At 52.7% G+C, this 25,327-nt stretch overlaps 1 protein-coding gene across 1 annotated transcript in view; it reads left to right on the top strand.

Moving 5' to 3' along the window:
* The window catches only part of LOC140265005 (glycogen phosphorylase, muscle form-like), a 37,831-nt gene extending 17,540 nt beyond the window's left edge, over positions 1 to 20,291 (top strand). The window contains 5 exon segments of the mRNA XM_072360885.1: positions 1,236 to 1,377; positions 4,211 to 4,418; positions 10,985 to 11,119; positions 15,864 to 15,930; positions 20,101 to 20,291. Of these exon segments, the coding sequence (XP_072216986.1) occupies positions 1,236 to 1,377; positions 4,211 to 4,418; positions 10,985 to 11,119; positions 15,864 to 15,930; positions 20,101 to 20,253 (705 nt within the window). The 3' untranslated portion in view covers positions 20,254 to 20,291.
* The last annotated feature ends 5,036 nt before the right edge of the window (positions 20,292 to 25,327 follow it).

Raw genomic sequence — 25,327 nt, 5'->3', positions numbered from 1 at the left:
CTATATCGCCCCCTGCAGGCCGCCCCTGGTTCCCTATGGCTCCCTATGGGTCCCTATGTGTCCTTGTGGGTCCCTATGCATCCATATTGATCCCTATGGGTCTCTATGGGTCCCTATGGTTCCCTATGGGGTCTCTAAGGGGTCTCTGTATGTCCCTATGGGGTCTCTAAGGGGTCTGTATGGGTCGCTATGAGTCTCTATGTATTCCTGTAGGTCCCTATGGGATCTCTATGGGATCTCTATGTGTCCCTATGGGTCCCTATTTATCCCTATGTGTCACTATGGCTCTCAATGGGTCACTATGTGTCCCAGTGGCTCCCAATGGTTCCCTAGGGTTCCCTATATACATATATGATGTGTCGCCCCCTGCAGGCCACTCGGGGTATCACATGTGTCCCAATGGTTCCCTATGGCTCCCTATTGATCCCTATGGCCCCCTATTGATCCCTATGGCCCCCTATTGATCCCTATGGCTCCCTATTGATCCCTATGGCTCCCTATTGATCCCTATATACATATATGATATAGGCCGCCCCAGGTTACCACATGGCGAAGCTGATCATCAAGCTGATCACTGCCCTATTGATCCCTATGGCTCCCTATTGATCCCTATGGCTCCCTATGGCTCCCTATTGATCCCAATGTTTCCCTATTGATCCCTATGGCTCCCTATGGCTCCCTATTGATCCCTATGGCTCCCTATTGATCCCTATAGGGTCTCTATGGCTCCCTATTGATCCCTATGGCTCCCTATTGATCCCTATGGCTCCCTATTGATCCCTATTGATCCCAATGTTTCCCTATGGCTCCCTATTGATCCCTATTGATCCCTATTGATCCCTATGGCTCCCTATTGATCCCTATATACATATATGATATAGGCCGCCCCAGGTTACCACATGGCAAAGCTGATCATCAAGCTGATCACAGCCCTATTGATCCCTATGGCTCCCTATTGATCCCTATGGCTCCCTATTGATCCCTATAGGGTCTCTATGGCTCCCTATTGATCCCTATGGCTCCCTATTGATCCCTATGGCCCCCTATATATATATATATGTGTGTACTTTGTCGCCCCCTGCAGGCTGCTTGGGGTATCACATGTGTACCAATGGTTTCCTATTGATCCCTATGGCTCCCTATTGATCCCAATGTTTCCCTATGGCTCCCTATTGATCCCTATGGCTCCCTATTGATCCCTATGGCTCCCTATTGATCCCTATATACATCTATAGGCCGCCCCAGGTTACCACATGGCGAAGCTGATCATCAAACTGATCACGTCGATCGGGGACGTGGTGAATCACGACCCGGCTGTGGGGGATCGACTCAAGGTCATCTTCCTCGAGAACTACCGCGTCTCATTGGCTGAGAAAGGTACCACGTCACCGGGGCAATAGAGCCCCATAGTACCCCATAGAACCCCCTATAGCCCCATATAACCCCATATATCCCCCTATAACCCCATAGAACCCCATAGAACCCCATAGAACCCCCTATAGCCCTATATAACCCCATATACCCCCTATAACCCCATAGAACCCCATGGAACCCCATAGAACCCCACAGAACCCCCTATAGCCCTATATAACCCCATATATCCCCCTATAACCCCATAGAACCCCATAGAACCCCATAGAACCCCCTATAGCCCTATATAACCCCATATACCCCCTATAACCCCATAGAACCCCATAGAACCCCATAGAACCCCACAGAACCCCCGATAGCCCTATATAACCTTATATACACCCTATAACCCCATAGAACCCCATAGAACCCCATAGAACCCCCTATAGACCTATATAACCCCATATATCCTCCTATAACCCCATAGAACCCCATAGAACCCCCTAAAGCCCTATATAACCATATATATCCCCCTATAGCCCCATATAACCCCATATATCCCCCTATAACCCCCTATAACCCCCTATGACCCCATATAACCCCATATAACCCCCTATAACCCCCTATAACCCCATATAACCCCCTATAACCCCATCTAACCCCATATAAACCCCATATAACCCCCTATAACCCCCTATAACCCCCTATAACCCCATATAACCCTATATAACCCCATATAACCCCTATATAACCCCATATAACCCCATATAACCCCATATAACCCTATATAACCCCCTACAGCCCCCCATATGACCCCATATGACCCCATATAACCCCATATATCCCTATATAACCCCATATAACCCCCTATAGCCCCCCATATGACCCCATATAACCCTATATAACCCCCTATAGCCCCCCATATGACCCCATATAACCCTATATATGCCTATGTAACCACATATATTGCAGTGATCCCAGCCGCAGACCTATCGGAGCAGATCAGCACTGCCCATATAACCCCATATAACCCCATATATCCCTATATAACCCTATATAACCCTATATCCCCTATATAATAGTGATCCCAGCCGCAGACCTATCGGAGCAGATCAGCACAGCCCATATAACCCCATATAACCCCATATAACCCCATATAACCCCATATAACCCCATATAACCCCATATAGCCCCATATAGCCCCCATATAACCCTATATAACCCCCTATAACCCCATATAACCCCCTATAACCCCATATAACCCCATATCCTCCCATATAACCCCATATAACCCCATATATCCCCATATAAACACCCTATAACCCCATATAACCCCATATAAACCCCTCTATAACCCCATATAACACCCTATAACCCCATATAACCCTATATAACCCCATATAACTCCTATATAACCCCATATAATCCCATATAACCCCTATATAACCCTATATCTCCTATCGTAGTGATCCCAGCCGCAGACCTATCGGAGCAGATCAGCACAGCCCATATATCCCCATATAACCCCATATATCCCTATATAACCCCATATAACCCCATATAACCCCCTATAGCCCCCCATATAACCCCATATAACCCCCCATATGACCCCATATAAACCCATATAACCCCATATAACCCCATATAACCCCCTATAGCCCCCCATATGACCCCATATAACCCCCTATAGCCCCCCATATAACCCCATATAACCCCTATATAACCCCATATATCCCCATATAACCCCTATATAACCCCATATATCCCTATATAACCCCCTATAACACCATATAACCCCATATAACCCCATATAACCCTATATCCATTAGTGATCCCAGCCGCAGACCTATCGGAGCAGATCAGCACGGCCCATATAACCCCATATAACCCCTATATAACCCCCTATAACCCCATATATCCCCATATAGCCCCATATAACCCCATATCACCCCATATAACCCCATATATCCCTATATAACCCCATATAACCCCATATAACCCCATATAACTCCATATAACCCCTATATAACCCCCTATAACCCCATATAACCCCATATAACCCTATATAACCCCATATAACCCTATATCCCAGTGATCCCAGCCGCAGACCTATCGGAGCAGATCAGCACAGCCCATATAACCCCATATAACCCCATATAACCCCATATAACCCCCTATAGCCCCCCATATAACACCCTATAACCCCATATATCCCTATATAACCCCATATAACCCCCTATAGCCCCCCATATAACACCCTATAACCCCATATATCACTATATAACCCCATATAACCCCCTATAGCCCCCCATATAACACCCTATAACCCCATATATCCCTATATAACCCCCTATAACCTCCTATAGCCCCCCATATAACACCCTATAACCCCATATAGCCCCATATAACCCCTATATAACCCTATATCCCAGTGATCCCAGCCGCAGACCTATCGGAGCAGATCAGCACGGCCCATATAACCCCATATAACCCCATATGACCCCATATAACCCTATATATGCCTGTATAACCCCATATATTGCAGTGATCCCAGCCGCAGACCTATCAGAGCAGATCAGCACAGCCCATATAACCCCATATAACCCCATACAACCCTATATCCCCTATATATTGCAGTGATCCCAGCCGCAGACCTATCGGAGCAGATCAGCACAGCCCATATAACCCCATATAACCCCATATAACCCCATATAACCCCATATAACCCCATATAACCCTATATAACCCCATATACAGTGATCCCAGCCGCAGACCTATCGGAGCAGATCAGCACAGCCCATATAACCCCATATAACCCCATATAACCCCATACAACCCTATATAATCCTATATCCATTAGTGATCCCAGCCGCAGACCTATCGGAGCAGATCAGCACTGCGGGCACGGAGGCGTCGGGTACCGGCAACATGAAGTTCATGCTGAACGGGGCTCTGACCATCGGCACCATGGACGGAGCCAACGTGGAGATGGCGGAGGAGGCAGGGGAGGAAAATCTCTTCATCTTCGGGATGAGGGTCCACGACGTGGAGGAGCTCGACAGGAAGGGGTGAGACATAGGGATATATGGGGGACTATGGGGGTATAGGGATATAGGGGAACTATGGGGGGTATAGGGATAGGGGAGGGAGATATAAAGAGGGATAGGGGCACCTATGGGGGATATAGGGATATAGGGGCACCCATGGGGGATATAGGGATATAGGGGCACCTATGGGTGGGGGGGAGGTATATAGAGGGATAGGGGGACCTAAGGGTGCAGGGGGTGAGATATATAGAGATGTAGGGGCACCTATGGGTGGGGGGGAGGTATATAGGGATATAGGGGCACCTATGGGTGGGGGGGGAGGTATATAGGGATATAGGGGCACCTATGGGTGTGTGGGGGGAGATATATAGGGATATAGGGGCACCTATGGGGGATATAGGGATAGGGGAACTATGGGGATATAGGTATAGGGGAACTATGGGGGATATAGGGATAGGGGCACCTATGGGTGGTGGAGAACCTTGATAGGCAGGGGTGAACCATATAGAGATATAGGGGCACCTATGGGTGGGGGGAGTGAGATATATAGAGGGATAGGGGCACCTATGGGTGTGGGGGGGAGGTATATAGAGATATAGGGGCACCCATGGGTGGGGGGCTGAGATATATAGAGGGATAGGGGGAGGTATATAGAGATATAGGGGCACCTATGGGTAGGGGGGGAGGTATATAGATATATAGGGGGACCTATGGGTGGGGGGGGAGGTATATAGAGGGATAGGGGGACCTAAGGGTGCAGGGGGTGAGATATATAGAGATGTAGGGGCACCTATGGGTGGGGGGGAGGTATATATAGGGATATAGGGGCACCTATGGGTGGTGGTGGGAGATATATAGGGATATAGGGGCACCTATGGGTGTGGGGGGGAGGTATATAGGGATATAGGGGCACCTATGGGTGGGGGGAGTGAGATATATAGGGATATAGGGGCACCTATGGGTGGGGGGGAGGTATATAGAGGGATAGGGGGACCTAAGGGTGCAGGGGGTGAGATATAAAGAGATATAGGGGCACCTATGGGTGGGGGGGGAGGTATATAGAGATATAGGGGCACCTATGGGTGGGGGGGAGGTATATAGGGATATAGGGGCACCCATGGGTGGGGGGAGTGAGATATATAGAGATATAGGGGCACCTATGGGTGGGGGGGGAGGTATATAGAGGGATATGGGCACCTATGGGTGGGGGGGAGTGAGATATATAGAGATATAGGGGCACCTATGGGTGGGGGGGGAGGTATATAGGGATATCGGGGCACCTATGGGTGCAGGGGGGGAGGTATATAGAGGGATAGGGGCACCTATGGGTGGGGGGGAGGTATATAGAGGGATAGGGGCACCTATGGGTGCAGGGGGGGAGGTATATAGGGATATAGAGGCACCTATGGGTGCAGGGGGTGAGATATATAAAGATATAGGGGCACCTATGGGTGGGGGGGGAGATATATAGAGATATAGGGGCACCCATGGGTGGGGGGCTGAGATATATAGGGATATAGGAGCACCTATGGGGGGGAGGGACATATATAGAGGGATGGGGCACCTATGGGTGGGGGGAGAGGTATATAGAGGGATAGGGGCACCTATGGGTAGGGGGGGGGAGGTATATAGGGATATAGGGGCACCTATGGGTGGTGGCGGAGATATATAGATATATAGGGGCACCTATGGGTGGGGGGAGTGAGATATATAGAGATATAGGGGCATATAAAGGGGCATAACCCCATAACCCCATATATGACCCCATAACCCATATATAACCCCATAACCCCATATATAACCCCATATATGACCCCATAACCCCATATATAACCCCATAACCCCATATATAACCCTATATATAACCCCATATCCCCCCCATAACCCCATATATACCCTATATATCCCCCCATAGCCCCCATAACCCCATATATGACCCCATATATAACCCCATATATAACCCCATAACCCCATATATAACCCCATATATAACCCCATAACCCCATATATAACCCCATATATAACCCTATATCCCTCCCATAACCCCATATATAACCCCATAACCCCATATATAACCCCATATATAACCCCATATATAACCCCACATATAACCCCATATATGACCCCATAACCCCATATATAACCCCATAACCCCATATATATCCCCATAACCCCATATATAACCCCATAACCCCATATATAACCCCATAACCCATATATAACCCCATATATAACCCCATAATCCCATATATAACCCTATAACCCCATATATAACCCTATAACCCCACATATAACCCCATATATGACCCCATATATAACCCCATAGCCCCATATATAACCCCATAACCCCATATATAACCCCATATATAACCCCATATATAACCCCATAACCCCACATATAACCCCATATATGACCCCATAACCCCATACATAACCCCATATATCTCCCCATAGCCCCCATAACCCCATATATAACCCCATATATAACCCCATATATAACCCCATATATAACCCCATATATAACCCCATATATAACCCCATATATAACCCCATAACCCCATATATAACCCCATATATAACCCCATATATAACCCCATAACCCCATATATAACCCCATATATAACCCCATATGTAACCCCATATATAACCCCATATATAACCCCATATATAACCCCATAACCCCATATATAACCCCATATATAACCCCATAACCCCATATATAACCCCATAACCCCATATATAACCCCATAACCCCATATATAACCCCATATATAACCCCATAACCCCATATATAACCCCATATATAACCCCATATATAACCCCACATATAACCCCATATCCCCCCATAACCCCATAGCCCCCCATATACCCCATATATAACCCCATATAACCCCATATATAACCCATAACCCCATATATAACCCCATATATGACCCCATTACCCCATATATAACCCCATACACCCCATATATAAGCCCATATATAACCCCATATATAACCCCATAACCCCATATATAACCCCATATATAACCCCATATATAACCCCATATATAACCCCATAACCCCACATATGACCCCATATATGACCCCATAACCCCATATATAACCCCATAACCCCACATATAACCCCATAGCCCCCCATATACCCCATATATAACCCCATAACCCCATATATAACCCCATAACCCCACATATAACCCCACATATAACCCCATAACCCCATATATAACCCCATATATGACCCCATAACCCCATATATAACCTCATATCCCCCCCATAACCCCATATATACCCCATATATCCCCCCATAGCCCTCATAACCCCATATATAACCCCATAACCCCATATATAACCCCATAACCCCATATATAACCCCACATATAACCCCATATATAACCCATATATAACCCCATAACCCCATAACCCCACATATAACCCCATATATAACCCCATATATAACCCCATATATGACCCCATAACCCCATATATAACCCCATATATAACCCCATAACGCCATATATAACCCCATAACCCCATAAATAACCCCATACACCCCATATATGACCCCATACTCCCCATATATGACCCCATACTCCCCATATATAACCCAATAACCCCATATATAACCCATAACCCCATATATAACCCCATATATCCCCTATATGACCCCATATATGACTCCATAACCCCATATATAACCCCACATATAACCCCATAACCCCATATATAACCCCACATATAACCCCATAACCCCACATATAACCCCATAGCCCCCCATATACCCCATATATAACCCCATAACCCCATATATAACCCCATAACCCCACATATAACCCCACATATAACCCCATAACCCCATATATAACTCCATATATGACCCTATAACCCTATATATAACCCCATATATAACCCCATAACCCCACATATAACCCCATATATAACCCCATAACCCCCATAACCCCATATATAACCCCATATATAACCCCATATATAACCCCATAACCCCATATATAACCCCATATATATGTTATATCCCCCTATATAGTTACTGTGCCCGCGATTACTACGAGCGCCTCCCCGAGCTGCGCGCGGCCATTGACCAGCTGAGCAGCGGCTTCTATAGCCCCCATAGCCCCATAACCCCATATATAACCCCATAACCCCATATATAACCCCATAACCCCATATATAACCCCATATATAACCCCATATATAACCCCATATATAACCCCATATATAACCCCATATATAACCCCATAACCCCATATATAACCCCATATATAACCCCATATATAACCCCATATATAACCCCATATATAACCCCATAACCCCATATATAACCCCATATATAACCCCATAACCCCATATATAACCCCATAACCCCATATATAACCCCATAACCCCATATATAACCCCATATATAACCCCATAACCCCATATATAACCCCATATATAACCCCATATATAACCCCACATATAACCCCATATCCCCCCATAACCCCATAGCCCCCCATATACCCCATATATAACCCCATATAACCCCATATATGACCCCATAACCCCATATATAACCCCATATATAACCCCATAACGCCATATATAACCCCATAACCCCATAAATAACCCCATACACCCCATATATGACCCCATACTCCCCATATATGACCCCATACTCCCCATATATAACCCAATAACCCCATATATAACCCATAACCCCATATATAACCCCATATATCCCCTATATGACCCCATATATGACTCCATAACCCCATATATAACCCCACATATAACCCCATAACCCCATATATAACCCCACATATAACCCCATATCCCCACATATAACCCCATAGCCCCCCATATACCCCATACATAACCCCATAACCCCATATATAACCCCATAACCCCATATATAACCCCATATATAACCCCATAAGCCCATATATAACCCCATAAGCCCACATATAACCCCATATATAACCCCATACACCCCATATATCCCCCTATATAACCCCATATATCCCCCTATATAGTTACTGTGCCCGCGATTACTACGAGCGTCTCCACCAGCTGCGCGCGGCCATTGACCAGCTGAGCAGCGGCTTCTATAGCCCCCATAGCCCCATAACCCCATATATAACCCCATATATAACCCCATAACCCCATATATAACCCCATAGCCCCATATATAACCCCATATATAACCCATAACCCCATATATGACCCCATATATAACCCATAACCCCATATATAACCCCATAACCCCATATATAACCCCATATATGACCCCATAACCCCATATATAACCTCATATCCCCCCCATAACCCCATATATACCCCATATATCCCCCCATAGCCCTCATAACCCCATATATAACCCCATAACCCCATATATAACCCCATAACCCCATATATAACCCCACATATAACCCCATATATAACCCCATATATAACCCCATATATAACCCCATATATAACCCCATAGCCCCCCATAACCCCACATATAACCCCATAACCCCATATATAACCCCATATATAACCCCATAACCCCACATATAACCCCATATATAACCCCATAACCCCATATATAACCCCATTATCCCATATATAACCCCATATATATCCCCATTATCCCCTATATAACCCCATATATCCGCTGTAGTTACTGTGCCCGCGATTACTACGAGCGCCTCCCCGAGCTGCGCGCGGCCATTGACCAGCTGAGCAGCGGATCCTATAGCCCCCATAGCCCCATAACCCCATATATAACCCCATATATAACCCCATATATAACCCCATAACCCCATATATAACCCCATAACCCCACATATAACCCCATAACCCCACATATAACCCCATAACCCCATATATAACCCCATATATAACCCATAACCCCATATATAACCCCATATATAACCCATAACCCCATATATAACCCCATAACCCCATATATAACCCCATACACCCCATATATATTCCCCTATATAACCCCATATATCCCCCTATATAGTTACTGTGCCCGCGATTACTACGAGCGCCTCCCCGAGCTGCGCGCGGCCATTGACCAGCTGAGCAGCGGCTTCTATAGCCCCCATAGCCCCATAACCCCATATATAACCCCATATATAACCCCATATATAACCCCATATATAACCCCATAGCCCCCCATAGACCCCATATATGACCCCATAACCCCATATATGACCCCATAACCCCATATATAACCCCATAACCCATATATAACCCCATATATGACCCCATAACCCCATATATAACCCCATACACCCCATATATAGCCCCATATATAACCCCATAACCCCATATATAACCCCATATATAACCCCATAACCCCATATATAACCCCATAGCCCCATATATAACCCCATATATAACCCCATAACCCCATATATAACCCCATAACTTCACATATAACCCCATAGCCCCCCATATACCCCATATATAACCCCATAACCCCATATATAACCCCATAACCCCATATATAACCCCATACACCCCGTATATAACCCCATATATGACCCCATAACCCCATATATAACCCCATATATGACCCCATATATCCCCCTATATAGTTACTGTGCCCGCGATTACTACGAGCGCCTCCCCGAGCTGCGCGCGGCCATTGACCAGCTGAGCAGCGGCTTCTTCAGCCCGCGGCAGCCGGATCTGTTCCGGGACATCGTCAACATGCTCATGAACCACGACCGGTACGGGGCGGGGCTTACAGGGAACGACGGAGCTGATTGGATGATGGGGACGGTGGGGGCGGAGCATCGGGGCATCGGGGCGGGGCTACAATGGGAGCGGCTCGTCATTGGCTGCTGGGATCCTTGGGGGCGGGGTCTCGTTGGGGGCGGGGCTTAGAGGGAGAACGGGTTGTCATTGGCTGATGGACGCGGTTGGGGCGGAGTCTCGTTGGGGGCGGGGCTTAGAGGGAAAGGAAGGTGATGATTGGATGATGGGGACGGTAGGGGCGGGGCATCGGGGGCGGAGCATGCGGTCATTGGTTGCTTGGATCCTTGGGGGCGGGGTCTCGTTGGGGGCGGGGCTTAGAGGGAGAACGGGTTGTCATTGGCTGATGGGCGCGGTGGGGGCGGAGTCTCCTTGGGGGCGGGGCTTAGAGGTAAAGGAAGGAGATGATTGGATGATGGGGACGGTGGGGGCGGGGCATCGGGGGCGGGCCGTGCGGTCATTGGCTGCTGGGATCCTTAGGGGCGGGGTCTCGTTGGGGGCGGGGCTTTAATGGGAACGGCTCATCATTGGCTGATGTGCTCGGGGGGGCGGAGTCTCGTTGGGGGCGGAGCTTGGTGGGAAAGGACGTAGATGATTGGATGATGGGGATGGTGGGGGTGGGGCATCGGGGGCGGAGCATGGGGTCATTGGCTGCTGGGATCCTTGGGGGCGGGGTCTCGTTGGGGGCGGGGCTTAGAGGGAGAACGGGTTGTCATTGGCTGATGGGCGTGGTGGGGGCGGAGTCTCCTTGGGGACGGGGCTTAGCGGAAAGGACGGAGCTGATTGGATGATGGGGACGGTGGGGGAACCCAATGATGGGGTCAGGAACCCAATAGTAGGATTAGGAACCCATTAGTGGGTTCAGGAACCCAATAGTAAGGTCTGGAACCCAATAGTAGAGTCAAGAACCCAACGATGGGATCAGGAACCCAATGATGGTGTCAGGAACCCAATAGTGGGATCAGGAACCCAATAGTGGGGTCCAGAACCCAATAGTGGGGTCAGGAACCCAATTATGGGGTCAAGAACCCAAAGATGGGATCAGGAACCCAATGATAGAGTCATGAACCCAATGATGGGGTCCAGAACCTAATAGTGGGGTCAGGAACCCAATAATGGGGTCAAGAACCCAACAATGGGATCAGGAACCCAATGATAGAGTCAAGAACCCAATAGTAGGATTAGGAACCCATTAGTGAATTCAGGAACCCAATGATGGGATCAGGAACTCAATAGTGGGGTCAGAAACCCAATAATGGGTTAAGGAACCCAATAGTGGGGTCAGGAACCCAATAATGGGGTCAGGAACCCAATAGTGGGGTCCAGAACCGAATAGTGAGGTCAGGAACCCAATGATGGGGTCAAGAACCCAATAGGGGGGTCAGGAACCCAATGATAGAGCCAGGTAACCCAATGATGGGGTCAGGAACCCAATAGTGGAATCAGGAACCCAATAGTGGGGTCAGGAACACAACAGTGGGGTCAGGATCCAACGATGGGATCAGGAACCCAATGATAGAGTCAAGAAGCCAATAGTAGGATCAGGAACCCAATGATGGGGTCCAGAACCCAATAGTGGGGTCAGGAACCCAATGATGGGATCAGGAACCAGTGATAGAGACAAGAACGCAATGATGGGTTCAGGAACCCAATAGTGGGGTCAAGAACCCAATGATGGGGTCAGGAACCCAATAATAGAGTCAGGAACCCAATAGTGGGGTCAAGAACCCAATAGTGGGGTCCATAACCTATAGTGGGGTCAGGAACCCAATGACAGAGTCAAGAACCCAACGATGGGATCAAGAACCCAATGATGGTGTCAGGAACCCAATAGTGGGGTCCATAACCCAATAGTGGGGTCAGGAACCCAATGATAGAGTCAGGAACCCAATGATGGTGTCAAGAACCCAATAGTGGGGTCAGGAACCCAATAATGGGGTCAAGAACCCAAAGATGGGATCAGGAACCCAATGATAGAGTCATGAACCCAATGATGGGGTCCAGAACCCAATAGTGGGGTCAGGAACCCAATAGTGGGGTCCAGAACCTATAGTGGGGTCAGGAACCCAATGATAGAGTCAAGAACCCAATAGTAGGATTAGGAACCCATTAGTGAATTCAGGAACCCAATGATGGGGTCAGGAACCCAATAGTGGGGTCAGAAACCCAATAATGGGTTCAGGAACCCAATAGTGGGGTCAGGAACCCAATAATGGGGTCAGGAACCCAATGATGGGGTCAGGAACCCAACAGTGGGGTCAGGAACCCAATGATGGGGTCAGGAACCCAATAGTGGGGTCAGAAACCCAATAATGGGTTCAGGAACCCAATAGTGGGGTCAGGAACCCAATAATGGGGTCAGGAACCCAATGATGGGGTCAGGAACCCAACAGTGGGGTCAGGAACCCAATGATGGGGTCAGGAACCCAATAGTGGGGTCAGAAACCCAATAATGGGTTCAGGAACCCAATAGTGGGGTCAGGAACCCAATAATGGGGTCAGGAACCCAATAGTGGGGTCAAGAACCCAATGATGGGGTCAGGAACCCAATGATGGGGTCAGGAACCCAACAGTGGGGTCAGGAACCCAATGATGGGGTCAGGAACCCAATAGTGGGGTCAGAAACCCAATAATGGGTTCAGGAACCCAATAGTGGGGTCAGGAACCCAATAATGGGGTCAGGAACCCAATAGTGGGGTCAAGAACCCAATGATGGGGTCAGGAACCCAATGATGGGGTCAGAAACCCAATGATGGGGTCAGAAACCCAATGATGGGGTCAGAAACCCAATGATGGGGTCAAGAACCCAATAGTAGGATCAGGAACCCAATAGTGGGGTCAGGAACCCAATAGTGGGAATGGGATCCCAATGATGGGGTCAGAAACAATTGGGTTCCTACTATTGTGTTTCTGATCCCACTATTGGGTTCCTCATCCTACTATTGGGTTCCTGACCCCATCATTGGGTTCCTGATCCCACTATTGGGTTCCTGACCCCATTATTGGGTTCCTGATCCTACTATTGATTTCCTGACCCTATTATTGGGTTCTTGACCCCACTATTGGGTTCCTGACCCCACTATTGGGTTCCTGATCCCACTATTGGGTTCCTGACCCCATTATTGGGTTCCTGACCCCACTATTGGGTTCCTGACCCCATTATTGGGTTCCTGACCCCACTATTGGGTTCCTGATCCCACTATTGTGTTCCTGACCCCATCATTGGGTTCCTGATCCCACTATTGGGTTCCTGACCCCATTATTGGGTTCCTGATCCTACTATTGATTTCCTGACCCTATTATTGGGTTCTTGACCCCACTATTGGGTTCCTGACCCCACTATTGGGTTCTTGACCCCACTATTGAGTTCCTGATCCTACTATTGGGTTCCTGACCCCACTATTGGGTTCCTGACCCCATCATTGGGTTCCTGACCCCACTATTGGGTTCCTGACCCCATTATTGGGTTCCTGACCCCACTATTGGGTTCTTGACCCCATTATTGGGTTCCTGACCCCACTATTGGGTTCCTGATCCCACTATTGGGTTCCGGATCCCACTATTGTGTTCCTGACCCCACTATTGTGTTCCTGACCCCACTATTGGGTTCCTGACCCCACTATTGGGTTCCTGATCCCATTATTGGGTTCCTGACCCCACTATTGGGTTCCTGATCCCATTATTGTGTTCCTGACCCCACTATTGGGTTCCTGACCCCACTATTGGGTTCCTGATCCCACTATTGGGTTCCGGATCCCACTATTGTGTTCCTGACCCCACTATTGGGTTCCTGACCCCACTATTGGGTTCCTGACCCCACTATTGGGTTCCTGACCCCATTATTGGGTTCCTGACCCCACTATTGGGTTCCTGATCCCATTATTGGGTTCCTGACCCCAGTGTTGGGTTCCTGACCCCACTATTGTGTTCCTGACCCCATTATTGGGTTCCTCACCCCACTGTTGGGTTCCTGACCCCACTATTGGGTTCTTGACCCCACTGTTGGGTTCCTGACCCCATTATTGGGTTCCTGATCCTACTATTGGGTTCCTGACCCCACTGTTGGGTTCTTGACCCCACTATTGGATTCTTGACCCCATTATTGGGTTCCTGACCCCATCATTGGTTTCCTGACCCCACTATTGGTTTCCTGACCCCACTATTGGGTTCCTGACCCCATCATTGGGTTCCTGACCCCATTATTGGGTTTCTGACCCCACTATTGGTTTCCTGACCCCACTATTGTGGTCCTGACCCCATTATTGGGTTTCCGACCCCACTATTGGGTTCCTGACCCCACTATTGTGTTCCTGACCCCACTATTGGGTTCCTGACCCCATTATTGGGTTCCTGACCCTACTATTGGGTTCCTGACCCCACTATTGGGTTCCTGACCCCATTGTTGGGTTCTTGACCCCACTATTGTGTTCCTGACCCCACTATTGGGTTCCTGACCCCATTATTGTGTTCCTGACCCCATTATTGGGTTCCTGACCCCACTATTCGGTTCCTGATCCTACTATTGGGTTCCTGACCCCACTATTGTGTTCCTGATCCCACTATTGTGTTCCTGACCCCATTATTGTGTTCCTGATCCCACTATTGGGTTCCTGACCCCATTATTGTGTTCCTGACCCCATTCCTGGTTCTGCCCCATATCTCCCCCCCACACTGTGTTTCCTTTTTAGGTTCTGACCCCCATTTTTTCCCCACTTTTAGGTTTAAGGTTTTCGCCGACTACGAATCCTACATCAAATGCCAGGAGCGCGTCAGTGAGCTCTATAAGGTCTGTGCTTATGGGGCTACTGCCCCATAGCTGCCCCATTGCTGCCCCATTGCCCCCTATTGCTGCCCCATTAACTGCCCCATTGCCCCCATTGCTGCCCCACTGCCCCATACTGCTGACCCATTGCCAGCCCATCGCCCCCTATTGCGGCCCCATTGCGGCCCCATTACCCCCTATTGCTGCCCCACTGTGACCCTATTGCTGCCCCGTTGCTGCTCCACTGCCCCCTATTGCTGCCCCATAGCTGCCCCATAGCTGACCCATTGCCCCATATTGCTGCCCCATAGCTGCCCCATTGCCGTCCCATTGCCCCTATAGCTGCCCCATAGCTGCCCCATTGCCGCCCCATTGCCCCCTACTGCTGCCCCATTAACTGCCCCATTGCTGCCCCACTGCCCCCTATTGCTGCCCCATAGCTGCCCCATTGCCGCCCCATTGCCCCCTATTGCTGCCCCGTAGCTGCCCCATTGCTGTCCCATTGCCCCCTATTGCTGCCCCATTGCCGCCCCATTGCCCCCTATTGCTGCCCCATAGCTGCCCCATTGCCGCCCCATTGCCCCCTACTGCTGCCCCATTAACTGCCCCATTGCCCCCATTGCTGCCCCACTGCCCCCTATTGCTGCCCCACTCCCCCCTATTGCTGCCCCATTGCCCCCCATTGCTGCCCCATTGCCGCTTCACTGCCCCCTATTGCTGCCCCACTGCCCCCTATTGCTGCCCCATTGACCCCCATTGCTGCCCCATTGCCCCCCATTGCTGCCCCATTGCCGCCCCACTTCCCCCTATTGCTTCCCCATTGACCCCATTGCTGCCCCACTGCCCCAAATTGCTGCCCCATTGCTGCCCCACTACTGCCCCATTGCACCCTAATGCTGCCCCATTGCCCCCTATTGCCCATCTGCCCCACTGATCCCTGCCCCACTGATCCCTGTCCCATTGCTGCCCCACTGATCCCTGCCCCACTGATCCCTGCCCCATTGCTGCCCCATCGATTCCTGCCCCACTCCAGCCCCATTGCTGCCCCATTGATCCCTTCCTGCCCCACATCTGCCCCACTGATCCCTGCCCCATTCCTGCCCCACTGATTCCTGCCCCTATTGCTACCCCATTGATTCCTGCCCCACATCCACCCCACTGATCTCTGCCCCATTGCTGCCCCACTCCAGCCCTATTGCTGCCCCACATCTGCCCTATTGATTCCTGCCCCACTGATCCCTGCCCCATTGATTCCTTCCTGCCCCATTGATCCCTGCCCCATTGATACATGCCCCTTTCCAGCCCCATTGCTGCCCTATTGATTCCTGCCCCACTGATCCCCACCCCATTGATTCCTTCCTGCCCCATTGATCCCTGCCCCATTGATTCCTTCCTGCCCCATTGATTCCCACCCCCCTGATCCCTTCCTGCCCCATTGATTCCTGCCCCATTGATTCCTGCCCCATTGATCCCTTCCTGCCCCACTGATCCCTTCCCCATTGATTCCTGCACTATTGCTTCCCCACTGATACCTGCCCCATTGATTCCTGCCCCATTGATCCCTTCCTGCCCCATTGATCCCTGCCCCATTGATTCCTGCCCCATTGATCCCTGCCCCACTGATCCCTGCCCCACTGATCCCTGCCCCATTGATACATGCCCCACTCCAGCCCCATTGCTGCCCCATTGATCCCTGCCCCATTGATTCCTGCCCCATTGATCCCTGCCCCATTGATTCCCGCCCCATTGATTCCTGCCCCACTGACCCCGCCCCATTGCTGCCCCATTGATTCCTTCCTGCCCCACTGATCCCTGCCCCATTGATACATGCCCCATTGATTCCTTCCTGCCCCACTGATCCCTGCCCCACATCTGCCCCACTGATTCCTGCCTCTATTGCTACCCCATTGATTCCTGCCCCACATCCACCCCACTGATCCCTGCCCCATTGCTGCCCCACATCTGCCCTATTGATCCCTGCCCCACTGATCCCCGCCCCATTGATTCCTTCCTGCCCCATTGATTCCTGCCCCATTGATCCCTGCCCCATTGCTGCCCCATTGCTGCCCCATTGATCCCTGCCCCATTGATTCCTTCCTGCCCCACTGATCCCTGCCCCACTGATCCCTGCCCCATTGCTGCCCCATTGATTCCTTCCTGCCCCACTGATCCCCACCGATTCCTGCCCCACTGATCTCCGCCCCACTGATTCCTGCCCCATTGTATTCCTGCCCCACTGATCCCTGCCCCATTCCAGCCCCACTCCAGCCCTATTGCTGCCCCACATCTGCCCCATTGATCCCTGCCCCACTGATCCCCGCCCCATTGATTCCTGCCCCATTGATCCCTGCCCCACATCTGCCCCATTGATCCCCGCCCCACTGATCCCCGCCCCATTGATCCCTGCCCCATATCTGCCCCATATCTGCCCCACTGATTCCCGCCCCACTGATCCCTGCCCCATTGATTCCTGCCTCACTGTTCCCTGCCCCATTGATTCCCGCCCCACTGATCCCTGCCCCACTGATCCCTGCCCCACTCCAACCCCATTGCTGCCCCACATCTGCCCCATATCTGCCCCATTGATCACTGCCCCATTGATCCCTGCCCCATTGATCCCCGCCCCATTGATCCCCGCCCCACTGATCCCCGCCCCACTGATTCCTGCCCCACTGACCCCGCCCCATTGCTGCCCCATTGATTCCTGCCCCACTGACCCCTGCCCCATTGCTGCCCCATTGATTCCTGCCCCACTGACCCTGCCCCATTGATCCCTGCCCCATTGATTCCTTCCTGCCCCATTGATTCCTGCCCCATTGCTGCCCCACATCTGCCCCATTGATTCCTGCCCCACTGATCCCTGCCCCATTGATCCCTGCCCCACATCTGCCCCATTGATCCCCGCCCCACTGATCCCTGCCCCATTGATTCCTGCCCCATTGATACATGCCCCACTCCAGCCCCACTGATCCCTGCCCCACTGATCCCTGCCCCATATCTGCCCCATATCTGCCCCATTGATCCCCGCCCCACTGATCCCTGCCCCACTGATCCCTGCCCCACTCCAACCCCATATCTGCCCCATATCTGCCCCATATCTGCCCCATTGATCCCCGCCCCATTGATCCCTTCCTGCCCCACTGATTCCTGCCCCACTGACCCCGCCCCATTGCTGCCCCATTGATTCCTGCCCCACTGACCCTGCCCCATTGCTGCCCCATTGATTCCTGCCCCACTGACCCCTGCCCCATTGCTGCCCCATTGATTCCTGCCCCACTGACCCCTGCCCCATTGCTGCCCCATTGATTCCTGCCCCACTGACCCCTGCCCCATTGCTGCCCCATTGATTCCTGCCCCACTGACCCTGCCCCATTGATCCCTGCCCCATTGATTCCTTCCTGCCCCATTGATTCCTGCCCCATTGCTGCCCCACATCTGCCCCATTGATTCCTGCCCCACTGATCCCTGCCCCATTGATCCCTGCCCCACATCTGCCCCATTGATCCCCGCCCCACTGATCCCTGCCCCATTGATTCCTGCCCCATTGATACATGCCCCACTCCAGCCCCACTGATCCCTGCCCCACTGATCCCTGCCCCATATCTGCCCCATATCTGCCCCATTGATCCCCGCCCCACTGATCCCTGCCCCACTGATCCCTGCCCCATATCTGCCCCATATCTGCCCCATATCTGCCCCATATCTGCCCCATTGATCCCCGCCCCATTGATCCCTTCCTGCCCCATTGATTCCTGCCCCACTGACCCCTGCCCCATTGCTGCCCCATTGATTCCTGCCCCACTGACCCTGCCCCATTGATCCCTGCCCCATTGATTCCTTCCTGTCCCATTGATTCCTGCCCCATTGCTGCCCCACATCTGCCCCATTGATTCCTGCCCCACTGATCCCTGCCCCATTGATCCCTGCCCCATATCTGCCCTATTGATCCCTGCCCCATTGATTCCTGCCCCATTGATCCCTGCCCCACTGATCCCTGCCCCATTGTTTCCTGCCCCATTGATTCCCTCCCTATTGATTCCTGCCCCATTCTCACCCCATTTCTGCCCCATTCCTGCCCCATTGATCCCTGCCCCATTGATCCCTTCCTGCCCCATTGCTGCCCCACATCTGCCCCATTGATTCCTTCCTGCCCCACTGACCCTGCCCCACTGACCCCCGCCCCCCCCGTTCCAGGACTCCCGGCAATGGACGCGCCTTGTGATCCGGAACATCGCGGCCGCCGGGAAGTTCTCGAGCGATCGAACCATCCGCGAATACGCCACTCAAATCTGGGGGGCGGAGCCAACACGGCACCGCATCCCCGCACCCGATGAGCCGCGGCAGTGACACCTGGAGACACATAGAGCCCCATAGAGCCCCATAGAGACACATAGAGACACATTGCTGCCCCATAGAGCCCCATAGAAACACATTGTGCCCCATAGAGTCCCAATGTGACACCGCATCCCCACCCCCGATGAGCCACGGCAGTGACACGTGGAGCCCCATAGAAACACATTGTGCCCCATAGAGCCCCATAGAGACACATAGAGCCCCATAGAAACACATTGTGCCCCATAGAGACACATTGTGCCCCATAGAGCCCCATAGAGCCACATAGAAACACATTGTGCCCCATAGAAACACATTGTGCCCCATAGAGCCCCATAGAAACACATTGTGCCCCATAGAGCCCCATACAACCCCATACAGCCCCATAGAGCCCCAATGTGACACCGCATCCCTGCCCCCGATGAGCCCAGACAGTGACACGGCGACACATAGAGCCCCATAGAGACCCATTGGTGCCCCATAGAGCCCCATAGAGTCCCATAGAGCCCCATAGCGACACATAGATTCCCATAGAGCCACATACAGAACCATAGAGCCCCATAGCAACACATAGAGACACATTGCTGCCCCATAGAGCCCCATAGAGCCCCAATGTGACACCGGATCCCCGCCCCCGATGAGCCACGGCAGTGACACGGCGACACACAGAGCCCCATAGGAATACATTGTGCCCCATAGAGCCCCATAGAAACACATTGTGCCCCATAGAGCCCCATAGAGCCCCACTGTGCCCATAGAGACACATTGCTGCCCCATACATCCTCACTGTGCCCCATAGGGCCCCACTGTGCACCATTGCTGCCCCATACCAGCTCCATTGCTGCCCCATAGAGCCCCATTGTGCCCCATAAAGACACACTGCTGCCCCATACAGCCCCACTGTGCCCATAGAGACACATTGCTGCCCCATACAGCCCCACTGTGCCCCATAAAGACACATTGCTGCCCCATACAGCCCCACTGTGCCCCATAGCGCCTTACTGTGCACCATAGCGACCCATAGTGACCCATAGAGCCACACTATGCCCCACTGTGCCCCATAAAGACACATTGCTGCCCCACACAGCCCCACTGTGCCCCATAGAGACACATTGCTGCCCCATAGAGACACATTGCTGCCCCATAGAGCCCCACTGTGCCCCATGGAGTCCAACTGTGCCCCATAAAGACACACTGCTGCCCCATAGAGCCCCACTGGGCCCTATAGAGACACATTGCTGCCCCATACAGCCCCACTGTGCCCCATAGAGACACATTGCTGCCCCATAGAGCCCCACTGGGCCCTATAGAGACACATTGCTGCCCCATAGAGCCCCACTGTGCCCCATAGAGCCCCATACAACCCCATAGAGCCCCACTGTGCCCCATAGAGACACATTGCTGCCCCATAGAGTCCAACTGTGCCCCATAAAGACACATTGCTGCCCCATAGAGTCCACTGTGCCCCATAGAGACACATTGCTGCCCCATAGAGTCAACTGTGCCCATAGAGACACATTGCTGCCCCATAGAGCCCCACTGTGCCCCATAGAGACACATTGCTGCCCCATAGAGCCCCACTGTGCCCCATAGAGACACATTGCTGCTCAATAGAGCCCCATTGTGCCCCACTGTGCCCCATAGAGACACACTGTTGCCCCATACAGACCCACTGTGCCCCATAGAGACACATTGCTGCCCCATAGAGACACATCACTGCCCCATACATCCCACTGTGCCCTATAGAGACACATTGCTGCCCCATAAAGACACATTGCTGCCCCATAGAGCCCCACTGTGCCCCATAGAGCCTCACTGTTCCCCATAGAGCCCCATAACACCCCATACAGCCCCACTGCTGCCCCATGGAGCGACATTGCTGCTCCATACAGCCCCATAGAGCTCCACTGTGCCCCATAGAGCCCTATAGAGCCTGACTGTGCCCCATAGAGCCCCACTGTGCCCCATAGCACCCCACATCACTCCATAGCAACCCGTGGCACCCCATAGCACCCCATGGTGCCCCATAGCGCCCCACATCACTTCATAGCAACCCATAGTTCCCCATGGTGCCCCATAGGAACCCATGGCACCCTATAGCAACTCATGGCACCCCACAGTGCCCCATAGCACCCCATAGCACCCCACATCACCCCATAGCACTCTATGGTACCCTATAGCACCCCATGGCACCCCATGGCACCCCATAGCACCCCATGGCACCCCACAGTGCCCCATAGCACCCCATAGCAACCCATGGCACCCCATGGTGTCCCACAGCACCCCACAGCTCCCCATGGCACTCCATAGCAACCCACAGCACTCCATGGTGCCCCATAGCACCCCATAGAACCTTATGTCACCCCATATCACCCCATATCACCCCATACTGCCCACACCAATGACCCACTGCACCCCATAGCACCCCATATCGCCTCATTGCGCCCCATATCACCCCACAACAATGACCCACTGCACCCCATATCACCCCATATCGCCCATATCGCCCCATATCGCCCCATATCACCCCATATCATCCCATATCACCCCATATCGCCCATATCACCCCATATCATCCCCATATCACCCCATATCATCCCATATCACCCCATATCACCCCATATCACCCCATATCATCCCCATATCACCCCATATCACCCCATATCACCCCATATCACCCCCATATCGCCCCATAGCAGACATTGCCCCCCACAGCAGCTCGATGTGGGGCACAATGGGGGGGAGTTAGGGGGTGGCCGGAGGGGGCCGGGGGGGGGTCAAATGAGATGTGCTGACCCCATAAATAAAGGGAGAAACGCTGTGATGTGTCACTGGGTGTGGGGTGGGGTGTGGGGGGGATATATGGGGTGGGGGATGTGGGGTGGATGGTCAAGCCTATAGGCCGCTATGGGGCAGAAGGGGGGGGGGGGGGGAAAGCTGGTTGTGCCTATAGGGCTGCTATAGGGTGGCTGGGTGTGTGTATAGGGCCGCTATGGGGCAGAATGGGGGGGGGGGGGGGGGCTGGGTGTCCCTATAGGGCCATTATGGGGCAGAAGAGGGGGGGCTGCCTATAGGGCTGCTATGGGGCAGAAGACGGGGGGGTGCCTATAGGGCCGCTATGGGGCAGAAGGGGGGGGGGGGGGAAGCTGGTTGTGCCTATAGGGCTGCTATGGGGTGGCTGTGTGTGCCTATAGGGCTGCTATGGGGTGGCTGTGTGTGCCTATAGGGCCGCTATGGGGCGGAATGAGGGGTGTTTGGGGTGCCTATAGGGCCGCTATAGGGCAGAATGGGGGGTGGGGGGGGGCTGGATGTCCCTATAGGGCCACTATGGGGTGGTTTATGGGGTGGATGGTCAAGCCTATAGGGCCTCTATGGGGCAGAAGGGGGGGGGGGGATCTGGTTGTGCCTATAGGGCTGCTATGGGGTGACTGTGTGTGCCTATAGGGCCGCTATGGGGTAGAAGGGGGGGCTGCCTATAGGGCTGCTATGGGGCATAATGGGGGGGGGGGGAGCTGGGTTTGCCTATAGGGCTGCTATGGGGCAGAAGGGGGGAGGGGTGTGCCTATAGGGCCTCTATGGGGCAGAAGGGGGGGCTGGTTGTGCCTATAGGGCCTCTATGGGCAGAAGGGGGGGGCTGGTTGTGCCTATAGGGCCTCTATGGGGCAGAAGGGGGGGGGGGAGAAGGCTGGTTGTGCCTATAGGGCTGCTATGGGGTAGCTGGGTGTGTCTTTAGGGCTGCTATGGGGCAGAAGAGGGGTCTGACTGTAGGGCTGCTATGGGGCAGAAGGGGGGGAGGGGTGTGCCTATAGGGCTGCTATGGGGTGGCTGTGTGTGCCTATAGGGCTGCTATGGGGCAGAAGGGGGGGGGTTGGGTGTGTTTATAGGGCGGCTATGGGTCAGAATGGGGGGTGGGGGGGGCTGGGTGTCCCTATAGGGCCATTATGGGGCAGAAGAGGGGGGGGCTGCCTATAGGGCTGCTATGGGGCAGAAGGTATGAGGGGTGTGTCTATAGGGCCGCTATGGGGCAGAAGGGGGGGCTGGTTGTGCCTATATGGACACTATGGGGCAGAAGGGGGGGGGGGGGGAAGGCTGGTTGTGCCTATAGGGCTGCTATGGGGTGGCTGGGTGTGTCTATAGGGCTGCTATGGGGCAGAAGAGGGGACTGACTATAGGGCTGCTATGGGGCATAATGGGGGGGGGGGGGGGAGCTGGGTGTGCCTATAGGGCCGCTATGGGGCAGAAGAGGGGGCTGCCTATAGGGCTGCTATGGGGCATAATGGGGGGGGGGGGGAGCTGGGTTTGCCTATAGGGCTGCTATGGGGCAGAAGGGGGAGGGGTGTGCCTATAGGGCCTCTATGGGGCAGAAGGGGGGGCTGGTTGTGCCTATAGGGCCTCTATGGGGCAGAAGGGGGGCTGGTTGTGCCTATATGGACACTATGGGGCAGAAGGGGGGGGGGGGGGAGGCTGGTTGTGCCTATAGGCTGCTATGGGTGGCTGTGTGTGCCTATAGGGCCGCTATGGGGCAGAAGGGGGGGGGTTGGTGTTGTTTATAGGGCGGCTATGGGGCAGAATGGGGGGTGGGGGGAGCTGGGGTCCTATAGGGCCATTATGGGGCAGAAGAGGGGGGGCTGCCTATAGGGCTGCTATGGGGCAGAAGAGGGGGGGGTGCCTATAGAGCGGCTATGGGGCAGAAGGTGTGAGGGGTGTGTCTATATGGACACTATGGGGCAGAAGAGGGGGCTGCCTATAGGGCTGCTATGGGGCAGAATGGGGGGGGGGGATTCCTATAGGGGCCGCTATGGGGCAGAAGGGGGGGGGATGGTCAAACCTATAGGGCTGCTATGGGGCAGAAGGGGGGTGGGGGGAGCTGGTTGTGCCTATAGGGCTGCTATGGGGTGGCTGTGTGTGCCTATAGGGCTGCTATGGGGCAGAATGAGGGGTGTTTGGGTGCCTACAGACCCCACCCTACAGACCCCAGACCCACCCTATAGACCCCAAACTCAGCCCCATAGACCCTCAACCCACCCTATAGACCCCCCACTTACCCTATAGACCCCCCCAACCCACCCTATAGACCCCAAACCCACCC

The sequence above is a fragment of the Excalfactoria chinensis genome, unplaced genomic scaffold, assembly GCF_039878825.1.
Source record: "Excalfactoria chinensis isolate bCotChi1 unplaced genomic scaffold, bCotChi1.hap2 Scaffold_384, whole genome shotgun sequence".
Taxonomy (NCBI): Eukaryota; Metazoa; Chordata; class Aves; order Galliformes; family Phasianidae; genus Excalfactoria; species Excalfactoria chinensis.
This window is presented reverse-complemented; position numbering and strand designations above follow the sequence as displayed.